Source organism: Strix uralensis, chromosome 11, assembly GCF_047716275.1.
Source record: "Strix uralensis isolate ZFMK-TIS-50842 chromosome 11, bStrUra1, whole genome shotgun sequence".
NCBI classification, from domain to species: Eukaryota; Metazoa; Chordata; class Aves; order Strigiformes; family Strigidae; genus Strix; species Strix uralensis.
This window is the reverse complement of record NC_133982.1, coordinates 1,458,376-1,469,863: the sequence shown is the minus strand read 5'-3', so window position 1 is coordinate 1,469,863 and position 11,488 is coordinate 1,458,376. Positions and strand designations below refer to the sequence as shown.

The 11,488-nt window shown below is 50.8% G+C and overlaps 1 protein-coding gene across 1 annotated transcript; it reads right to left on the bottom strand.

Moving 5' to 3' along the window:
- Positions 1-1,204: 1,204 nt before the first annotated feature.
- Positions 1,205-7,796, bottom strand: LOC141948029 (uncharacterized). The gene is made up of 8 exons (XM_074879965.1): positions 7,669-7,796; positions 7,284-7,404; positions 5,666-5,925; positions 5,424-5,578; positions 3,398-3,553; positions 2,871-2,972; positions 2,655-2,705; positions 1,205-1,571 (listed from the first exon to the last, which is right to left on the bottom strand). Exons 3-7 carry the CDS (start codon positions 5,832-5,834, stop codon positions 2,676-2,678), a joined length of 612 nt encoding a protein of 203 aa, XP_074736066.1. The 5' UTR covers positions 5,835-5,925; positions 7,284-7,404; positions 7,669-7,796; the 3' UTR covers positions 1,205-1,571; positions 2,655-2,675.
- Between the last annotated feature and the right edge of the window lie 3,692 nt (positions 7,797-11,488).

The window sequence follows — 11,488 nt, the reverse complement described above, 5'->3', positions numbered from 1 at the left end:
AGACACCAGCGTGAGCCTGTGCCCGATACCCTGCCTGGACCCCGGGCCTCCTGCTCACCAGCCACCCCCCCTTGCAGTTTGTTAAGACGTGACATCCCCAGCACTTCTCCCTGCTGTCTGTGGGAGATGTAATCACTTTGGCTCCCCAGAGGCAGCACCAGGCCCACGGGCTGTGACCTGCAGTCCTGCTTCGCCTGCTGCTGCCGCAACTTGCTCGCTTTACTCATCCCAGTTCCTCCCGTAGCTGCACCCGGGGCACACCTACTGGTCCTGGTCCCAGCGGCTGGAGCTGAGACCCTCACTGTCACCTGTGCCCTTTGCTGGCACCCAGACCCTAACCCACTCCCATCACTGGCACGATAGATGGGATCTGATCCAGACCCGTCCCAACTTGGTCAACTTCCCAAATGCTGTGTGCGTGTGTTGGATCTTAGGCGAGGTGGGATCCACCTGGAGAGTCCATCTCTGGAACTTCCAGCACCGCCCCCCCGCCCCGCCGGCAGCACGGCCTGGAGACGGCCAAGGGCTATGGCAGGCCGGGCTGGGGCTCCCTTCCCGGGGCAGGATGGGCCTCCCCATCCCCAGCCCCAGGCCCCTGCAGGACCCCTCCGAGCCCCCCCCCGACCCTGCGGCACAGCCGCTTCTGCAGAGCAGTTCCGCGCGGGCTGACATCGCCCCCCCCAGCTGCCGCCTCCAGCTTTGGCCGGTCGGGGCTGGGTTCCCGGTGCCCTCTCGAGACCCCCCGGGCTGCCCTCAGGCTGCTCTCGAAGCAGCTCGTTGACAGCAGATCAGCCACCTCGGGAAGCGAACCAGCGCTTTCTGTGCTGAGGCTGGAAGGAGGAAAAACCCCCCCTCCTGCCCCCCCATCCCCGCCCTGTGCTCCCCCCTTCGCTGGGGTAACGCCCCCACTGCCCTCTCTGCCCCGCCAGCGGCTGCGGATAGAGCTGAGAGGAGCTCGGAACAGCTTCCTTGGGCCAGCGAAAACTGGGGTCACCTTCTCCCTAAACCACGTATTTACCTACCGCTTGCTTTTTCCTACTGAATCACAGAATCCTTCAGGTTGGAAAAGACCCTCGGGGTCATCGAGTCCAACCCTCAGCCCGACTCTACAAAGTTCTCCCCTACCCCACATCCCCCCACAGCTCATCCAAACGGCCCTTAAACACACCCAGGGATGGGGACAAAAAATGGTGAAAAAGTGCAGTCCTGCAAAATTTCTTTTATAAAAATGATTTTTAAAATCTCTGTCACTAGGAGATGCTTCCAAATCAAACAGAACTAATGCACCCCCGTTCCCCACAGCAAAACGTGGCACATTTCTGGGAAGACAAGAAAGGAACCCCGAGATGCTGCAGCTGTCCCTCTGCAGGACACGGCGGCTCAGGGAGGGGACCCGGGTTCCCAGTCTCTGCTCCCAGCACAGCAGCTTCGGGCTCCCTGAGCCCAGCTGCTACGGAGCAAGACAGCTCTGGGGGAAGGTCCGACAGCTCCCGGCTGCTCTTCGCACAGCACCCAACAGAGTCCTGCTCGGCTGTTGGGTCTCGTGCCGGCTGCGCCTGCAGGAGGGACACCTGGAAGAGGCAAAAGGCCGAGCTCAGACAAGCCCCCAGCGCCAGGCCCAGCCGCAGCTCCACGGCTCCGGCTGCACCTTCTACCTCCAGCCCTGACTGACGCTGTGTCCTTGTGCCGCAGGGAGCAGCAGGTTCCCAGAGTCCCCTGAGCCAAGCTCAGATGAGCAACAATTCAAGTTTCTACTGGTTACACCAGGCAGTGAAGAACTGCTCTGCAGGGTCTGGCTTAAAAACCTGACAGCTAGCACACGGAAAGGGAGCAAACCCTCATTTTTCCTAACTTCAGAGCGTTTCACAAGTGAGCAGAGCGTAACTTGATGAGGACTGCCGAGGCCTTGACAATCTTCAAACTCTACCATCTCCTGGCAACACGGGGTGGTGCCTGCTGGGCTTTTGGTGGGACAGACCCCGCTGCTCCCATCCCCCAGTAGGTTTGCAGTGTGGTGCAGCCACAGCAGCTCTGGCATGTTGCCCTCTGCCTGCTCTGGAGAGTGGGAGACGCCAGCACTGGGAGCAGCGCTCGGGGCTTTGCTGTTTTGGGGGAAACAGCTCAGGTCAGAGGCTCTCCTCTGCTCTCAAAGTGACGCGTGCTTTGCCAAGGGCCGTGTTCCCCACAGGAATGTCACCCCCAACCTCAGGCTGGGATTATGAAAATATTCTCTTGGCAAGTGAACTCAAACAACAGAAGCAATTCCTAAAGGAGTTCTGTGGCTTATGGAACCTGCTACATTTGAATTACAGTACCAAGGTCTGTCAACATAAAGCCAAACCAGATGAAGAGGGGGACCCTAATCTGCTAAGCATCGAGAGCAGACTAGATGTGAAACCCAGACAGCCAGCCCTGCAAAGGGAATTTCTTTCAATCTCTTTCCCACCATGCCTGACCTTCAGGCAAGTCAGAGACTAGACCCAGGTGAATGATGTTGTTTGGCCATGGCCAACAGATGTGTCTGACGGGGCCCTCCCAGCACTGCTGCACTCACCTCCTGACAGCCAGACAGAACTTGGGCTGTAGCGTCGTGCAAAGTTGTGCCCATCAGCACGGGCACAGCAGCTTTTGATGAGAGCTTTCCTACTCCTCACCTGGTTCTGCAACTCAGCTCATCAGTGACTGCGGCGAGCCTGAGACTCCTCCTTCAGAGAAAACGCAAGGATTTCTTTTTAGTCTCCAGTCTGGCCAGGGCCATGGTCTGTACTCAACTTCTATTGGGTCTATACTGGGGGGCTGCTGCCACTGGGATTGGCCATCGTTCCTCCGTATGGCCAGACCCTCCTCCCACCAAGTAAGACTGTTCTCACCTCTCTAGAAGCAGGGATCTTGTGCTGGTCAGAGAGGGAAAATCCTCGTGCATCTGGCAGCGAATGACAACATCTCTTCAGTCTCCTCCGTTCACGCTCCACCTGCAGGTCAGACAGGAGAAAGGGTCACAGAAAGCTGCCACCAAACAAGGAGCAAAAGGACCTCTGGGCATCACAGCAAGGAGATTTCTGCTCAGAGACTGGAACTGCACCAGAGAACTGCGAGGGCAAAAAGCACTCGCAGTAGACTATGGAAGAGAAAGAGCAAGAGGAAACAGTTCCTGACACGAGAGTGACACGTGTGTGCGTATGGGGACACTGGGGCAAGAAGGGTGGTACTGGAGTGAATGTGCATTTGTGAAGGCAATGGGGTGGGAGAAGAGAGAGAAAACACCAAAGTGTGTGTCCACAGGGGAAAGTGGGAGAGGGAAGGAAACAAGCAGAGGACTCCAAAGTGCTGTCTGAGGAATTGTGTTGTGTTCCAGAGGACTGTGAGGCTTTGCAGAGGCAGTGAAAGCCGGTTTTACCTGCTCAAGAGCCCTCCTGACCTCAGCAATGAGTTGCTCCAGCTCCGTCTTCTCAAGTTCCAGCCTTGCAACCGCTTGCTGCAGACGTTCCAGCTGCTGCGACAGGAGTCTCTTCTCTGAGAGCCATGAGAGCTGCTCCCCTTCTGCAGCAGCCTGCTGGGTACAGAGAGGGGATTACGTGAGCTGCTGCCACATCAGGGTTGGAAGGGCCAGAATCAACAAGTTGGAGAGAGTGACCGGCCCGAGGCATGGACAGTGCTAAGTCCCTTCTCCTCCTGTCCACAGGCCAAGACAACACACTCTCTTCCTAGGGGCCCTCCTCCAGGTCACCTTGGAGAAACCCACACAAATTTGCCTTCGTGCTTTTTGAACCACAGCATAAGGACATCCTGAATGCACAAGGAAGCCGTTAACCAGATCAGGCAATGGGACCAATTCAATTCCTTTCAATACCCTGGAAAAGCTGTACCTCAGAAGTCTAAATCTCCGAGAGCATCCTCTAAGCACCATCAGTGCAGCTGCTGTTCAGCCATCGTGATACAATTCTACTAAGTTTAGTACATTACTCTGGTCAGTTGTGCCCTTTCCTTTCCATGCCAAATCCTAACCACAACATGTTGGCTAGGCTTGCCCAGGTAAGAGAGAACCAATTACCCATCCCCAGCTTTTGCACCTGAGGTAATTTTAACAGCAAGCTCCGTAGTTCCTTCAGTAGCTCTGGGCTTGACAGAAAACATTCCAGCAGGTGAATGGTCTCCGGCCGGAGCTATACAGACAGGCAAACCTGCTGGCTGCAAGCATGGCTTCTCTGGCCAAGCAGGTCATGTATTTGTAGGAACATATATTCCCATATCTTTATGGGAAACACCTTTAGAATCCTTCATAGATGATGAAACCGGCCCGTGTCCCTCTCTGAAACCATTCTCTGCAGGATGGCTGTTTCTTCCCTCAGAGTCCCACTGGCCTATCTGCCTTTTTGCCCTTCTCTGAACTTCTGGGATGTTCTTCTGGGGAGGAGCCAGCAGAACTGCAGCCAGGATTTAAAGTCCAGACTAAGCATGATCTAGGCAGTGGCACGATGATGTTCTCTCTATTAGGGAGGAAGGGAAGAGAGAACAACCCTGACATTTGATTTCCCATTTTGGGGTTGGGGGTTTTTTTGGACCTCTACTGTGTAGTGTTTTCATGGTACCATCCTCCAGAACCGCACTGTGCCCTCTCGAAGGAGTGATGGTCAGATCACAGACTGTCATTCTGTGTTTCAGATCAGGACTGGCTGTCCCCTTGCAGGCAGACATATTTATCTGGCTCAGCGCTTTTGTTTCTCAAATGTCTCTATTTTTTTCCCACTGTCTGCTCTCAGTGGTAATGTTGAACAGCTTTCTATTTTCAGCAAACTTTTGTATTCTCACCCCTTTTTTCTGATCCAGATATTCAGAAATCTAAATACGGATTTGGACACAAATAATAGCCCAAACCATGCAATGTAAATAGAGACAAGTTTGAAAATTACTTTGACTTGAGCTTCAAGGGGAGAAATCGTCAAAATAGAGGAAAATAAACACCCTGAATCTTAACTGAATTTTATATGACTACAGCATCTTTTCCTACTTATTCAGAGGGACGTAACTGGAATAGTTAAACTAAAAAACAGCCACTGATTTAAACAATATTCTTCTGCTCTTATGGTGGTCTGTGGTCTCTCCACAAAGTCTGTGATATTGGTCATTTCAATGATCTCTCCTTCCTGGACTGCCTTCTCTTACCCAAGGTGATGACCCTGCTAATTCAGTTTACCTGGCCCGGCAGGAGAGCAAGTCTGGGAAACAGGAATGATGAATGGAAGGGGAAAATGAGGGAAGCTTGGTGAGCATTTGCATATTCTCTGCCTTCTCAGATCTGGACTGCACTTGTACAAGACCACCTAAAATCAGATCTCCACTGGAAAAAGTTGCTCCTTAAAATGATTAACAGAAGGCCAAAAAATACGTAAGAAATGGCTCTTCATGGCATCTGCCAGCCTCACCAGGACATCCTTTCTGTGCTTCTCAGTGGTCTCCAGTTTCCTTTCTAAAGATGCCACCTCTTGATGTAGAGTCACAGTCTCCTTCTTTAGAGCAGCAGCCTCCTCCTGCAAGGCACTGTGTAGAGAGTTCTTCTTGCGTTCTGCCATCTGTGTCTCTGCAGCAGGAAAGGCGAAGGAGAAGATGACAAGCAAAGCAAAACCAAACTGATTTGCATCCTACAGAGAAAACATCGTTTTCTTACCTGCCTGTCTGTGTTTTCCAGGCCCTAAGCCCACAAGGACTTTCAAAGCACACATAAATAAAGGAAACTTCCAGGCAGAGAATAAAAGAAGAATGAGAGTGGCAAGGTTCAGGAGAATATGAAAATGTGCTTGCTCTTCTGTGAGTTGAAAGGGCAGGGCTAAGGGCATGGCAGCACATCACCCACAGTGTGAGAAGCAGGTAGCACTGACATCAGTGAAACACGGGCAGAGACAGGAGGTGAGAGTCAGATCCAGTGTCCTAAAGGAAAAGGAAGAAGCAGCAAAAGTGAAGACTGACTGTGACACAGTTCATTGACCAGGAAGACTTAAGAGACTTTACAGAAAAAAACAGATCTGTCAACGTTGTGCTTGAAGATGCACTTTGGTATTTGTTCAAAAGAATGAAGCTAGGGGAATATGTTGTGCACTGGCAGAAAAAAAGAAGAAAGGAAATATTCAGTGGTACTAGCACAACGGCAAGGAAAAAACCACTGAGCATCACACCAGTACTGAGACCTGAAGCAAGGATGACTACAGATAGACAGGACTAAAACTAAACTAATACACTAAACTAATAGACAGGAACTAAGGATGGAAAGAACTGACTAGTGGGACAAGCAGGATCCACCCACTGGCAGAATTTCAATTATATAAGCTTTATCATATGTAACATATGTAGTAAAAACTATGAATGTTCCAGAAAAAAGCGATGATCTAAGGCCTGGAAAACTCTCTGAAAAATGATCAGCAGTTCCATCTCAGAGAGGGAACATGAAGAAACATTGAACAGGTAAAGGCTCTACATGAGCAGGCGACAGCCTGTGGGGGAGGCAACGAGCAATGCCCACACCTCCCTGTTCCTGTAGTCTGGGACAAGGAAAACATGACAATGAGATAAAAACCCAATTCTGATGTGGGGAGTGGGAAAGCAATGACAGAGAAAGGAGAAGGAATGTCTGTCCAGCTATAATAGAGAGAGGCCAATAGCCCTGGAGGCTCTGGGATGGCCTGGAGATGAGAGGAAAAGGCAACTAGCTACATGTGAAAACCAGTTTATAAACACAACATGAACATGTTACCAAAGGCTACGGAAGTAAAAAATTGTGTTTTCTATGGCTGTGAGCTCAGATACTAAATCATATCGGCAAGAAAACAGGTAAGAAGGATGCAGAAGCACTAGGTACCAGAAAATGAGGAAAAGCAGCAGAAGGAAGGATGCAATACCACAGGAACTTAACACTGAACTCATGCTCTGTGAATCTGCCATGTAAGAGGAAAAGGAAGTCGATAAAGACAAGGCTTTTTGAGGTTGGTGCTTTCAAAGACCACACAGAGAAGGACACTGTGAGGCATCACGCTACACCTACTTAGCAGTGACATGGGACCTGAAAGGCACCACCTCTGCACATTATCACCAGTCACACAGCCAGATGCACTGCCAGACACTGGATCTTCCTCTACAAAAGTCTTTCCCTGGTAGTTCTATCGATAAGTCTCAGGCTTGTTGTTTTTCTCCTCTTCCCATCTCTGAGCACTGCATTTTCCCTCTGCGTGGTATCAGAGACCCCCACTGGTGAGACAAGATGGGGTCAGTGGGTTGGAAAAGGGAAGTTGTACCTTCCTGGCTTTGAGCCAACTGTTTCTGCAGCTCTTGATTGCAGGCACTGAAATACTCCTTCTCAGCTTGCCTCTTGCTCAGCTCCAGCTCCGAGTCCTGTATCTTCTTCCTTGCATCCTCCTGGAAGAGGTAAGAAGAGAAGCATCACCTCACAGAGCCACTGCTGGCGGGAGACAAAGAGGTACAAACACACAGGCAGAAACAGCCAAGGTGGGAGGGGGCAGCTGGGCAGTAATGGTACATGGGATGGGGATTCTCCTTTCCCCCGTGGCAGCAAGCCAACCTGGCCCACAAGAATTTACATCCATTCTGGCTTTGGCACTCTGCTTGTCAGTTCAGTGCAGCAGCAGGACGGGATTTCTGGGTGCACTAGACACAAGTTACCAGATCTCACTGAGTCTGCTCCAGGTGCTGACGCAGCTCTTGTAGGGCTGCGGCCACTCTGTCCACTGTGAGCTCTGCAGGGAGGTCCCTGGCCTGGGAAGCAGCTGGGCCCCAGGCATGACCCTGTTCTGGAGAGAGAAGCCATTCTGTTGCAAGCTTTAACCGAAAGGGTCTCCAACAAACAAGGCCTCTTTATGCACAGGAGGAGGTGGCAGTGCCTTTGACGTCGTCCTAGAGCTCGTGTTACAGCAAGACGTGTGTCCCGGGCTAACATTATTTTGATGACCACTAATGTCAGCACTGCCTCAAGGAAGGACGCACGTGCCCTGTGACTTGGGCCCTATTTCATTCTGATGCTGGTCATTTCTCCACATACAAACACGGACTTGTCTCTGCAGGGATGTCAGGCTTTCAAGACTTCCCAAGGCTTGAATCAGCCTAAACTGAAAGGACAGGTCTGTCACATCAGGATTACAAAGAACCACCCCCCCGCACCTGCTCCCCTATACCCACCTACAGACCTGTGAACCCAGCCCCACACTTGCCTGAACTCCAAGGGACTAAGTCTCTGCTGTCACAGACCGTGCGCTGGAGAACCAAGTGCAGTTTGTCCAGCTGGGATCGGGCTTTGCGGTGGGCACTGTTGGCTGCTGACACTCCGTGGCCAAAGCCTGTGCTCTGCTCTCTGTGCTGCAGAGCCTCAAATGCAGTTCAGAACCTCAGCCTCCAGCACGCGCAGAGAGTTCCTCGAGCACCGTTCGCCTGCTTGGGACTCCTCCAGATCCCGCAGCAGCTGCTCCTCCCGAGCTGCCAGGCCAGCCTCCTCCTGCAGTGACTGCACCTGTAACACAGACGCACAGCGCTCAGGGACAGCGCTGCTGCTGAGGCACCAGAGCAGGACTAGAGGAAGGGGCCAAGGAAGAATTACTTCAAGCCAAAAACCACACTGGAAACAGAACGCACGAGGGCAAGGATTCAAACTGAGCAAAACAAGCTACAAACAGGTACCTGGAGGCTAAGGGGCCTGAAGGAAGTTTCCCCATCCCCAAAGGAACGGTCAAACTGTCAGGTTTTTGTGCTTTCCATCCTCAGAAATGAAGGTTCCTGTGTGTGTGAGGGTGCGAGGGGCTGGCTGGCAGGGTGAGGTGGCAGATGAAGCATTCCTGCATGGAGAGTGGGGCTGCCAGGGACGCCTGGGATTAGAAGCAAAGGGGAGACAATCGGCACCCCTCATGGGGCACCTCCCCAATGCTAGCTGAACGGCCGAGCCGGGAGTGCTCCCACAGACTGCCAGAACCAATGCTGTCTTACCAGACTGCTCAGGGCCTGGCAGGGGCAGAAACACCATCTGGGGACAACATCTGGAACAGAGATACTGAGAAGCTCCAAAGGAGTCTTCTGTTTCTCCTCAGACATTTAATGCCATGAACCATGAGAGAACCAGGGAAAACCCAGGCAGAACACAGCAGATCCAGCCTCAGTGTGCAGTCTATGGGCACAACACAGAAGGAGTGCATGTTGTTGGGAGGGAAAACAAGTTGAGGCCTACAAGCTGAAGGTGGTATTCTATGTCCCTGGAGAAGAGGATGCTAGTGCACAGGTCACCTGGTTGTTGAGCTCTTGTATTTCTCTTCTGTGGTCTGAATAGAGCTGCTCAGCCTGGCGAAGAGCAGAAGGAAGCTGAGACACCTTGTTGTGCTGGGCAAGGTTGTTTTCTTCCAGGGTTTTGAGGCTCAGTTCCTTCTCTTCCAGAGACACAGTCAGACTGAAAGTCAGAGCATGCAACTCATTACTACATGGTATATAACATTTAATAAACTCTTAGGACTTCCACCACCAAGGGGAAAATTGGTTTGTCTGCTGAGGTTTGTCTGAACAACTAGGCTGCTTGTTCAGTCCTCAGCCAGGCTGGCAACCACACCCAAGCACGTGCCCACTACGCTTTTTTCCACAGAAGAAAGGTGAATTATTGGCTAAATACCCTATTTTTTTTTGAGATGGGAATGTGAATAGAAACACCACAAAGTTTTGAAATGAAGACATTAGGGCAGAGGAAAATTTTTCTTTTGACTAATGAGACTCCAAGGGAGAGGTTTTGTCAATAATGAAGAGACATTTTCTTCCCCTAACTTGTATGTCCTGGTAGGAACAGCAGCAACTGACAGCCAGGTGATCTTTGGGGAGTTTCGTAAAACTTGCAGCACCATATTACTTTCAGCTAGAGAAATGAAGGCTGATACCAGAAGCAGTAACGGAGGTTTGGAGGAAATACTCAGATCCTTACATAAGATGCCAGATCCCTCACGGGGGAAGCAAGAGGGCACGGCCTTTTATTTCTCTTCTTCAATGAAGGTGTGTGTTGAAGGCTGGCAAGACTTTACCAGGTGAAGTACCCTACCTACCCTTTCTCTTCTTTCTTGCGTTCCTTGGACAGTCAGTAACACCTGTAACTGGTGAGGCTGGCAGGGACCCTGCTCAAGCCCTTCCAGACACCCATTGGGAGTTTTTGAGGAATGAGGAAACAGATGGCAATAAGAAACATGCTTATTTCTTGGGTGCCTCAGAGGGGAATCTGGCTTAGTTCAAAATCATGGTTTTAACCAAAGGTATCAGGATGGAAGACCGATACAGATCCCAAATGTTTAAAATTTACTAGACCCAAGACAGAGCTGATGGATGTATCTAGCTCATTACACTGCAGCTCGTTCTGCCTCCTTTGGTGTGTTTCAGGTTTGAAACCCCTGAAAGTTTCATTTCACAGCATTAACATGCCGACCTAAGAAAACACCACCTCATTTTAAGGAAAGGACTACTCCAAAAGCCACCGTCCTCAGAAACACTGTAACTGAAGGATTAAAAGAAAAGAAAATGAAACACCACATCAAGAGAATGAAGCATATCTGCATGGATAGCTCAGAACTCTGCTTTTTATGAAATGCTGCCAGAGCCACTTGTATATGCAAAGATCTGAAAGAGGGAATCCATTAAACAGAACAGAGAGTTTCACAGACTTTCATTTACCTGGCTTTTTCATTTCTAGGAGCTTCAACGAAGCCTGAAATTCTGTGTTGTGACGCTCCACTTCTCCTCATCGACTCCTTTCCCCTCCAAGGACTGCAGACACACTTGCAGCTCCTTGTTCTGATGTTCTACCTTCTCCCATTGACTCCTCTTCTCCTCCAGGATCTTCTGGAGCTGCACAACCTCCAGCACCTTCTGCCTTGACAGTTCCTGTGCCTCACTCAGATCTTGCCGAGCTTTGCGGCCAATCACTTGCTGGGACTCTTTGGAGGCTGCTAGTTGAGATGTCAACTCTTCCACCTCAAGGAAAACACAACAAAGCAGTCAAAGACTACAGCTTGCCACTGTCAGCCATTTCAGCCATATCATATACTGTGAGGAAAGGGAAAGAACAACTTTCAATTTCACCCTTTCATGAAAGTACCAGATCCACAATGGATACAGCTGGCTTGTTTAAAAATCTAAGTGGGTCACCATGTTCATCTGAAAAAGCACCTTAAAAAACAAGGCTAGGAGTACCAGGCCAGCAGAAATCCATTCTGATGAGTGCTGGCAAACAGGCACAAAGAGCAGCCCATCTGTCCAGGGCAGCAGCTGGCCGGTCAGTCTCCTTCAGCCCAGCTGAGATGGAGACCACAGTGTGATGGCAGCCAGAGGGACTCACCCCATCCCCTGCTGCTCTGCCATGGGGAGAGACCACCCGGCTGATGACTGCAGTGGCTATTGCTGTTTCACTCACCTGGTTTTGTAGAGCATCCCTCTGCTGAAGGAGGACATTAATTTCTTCTTTCATGGTTTT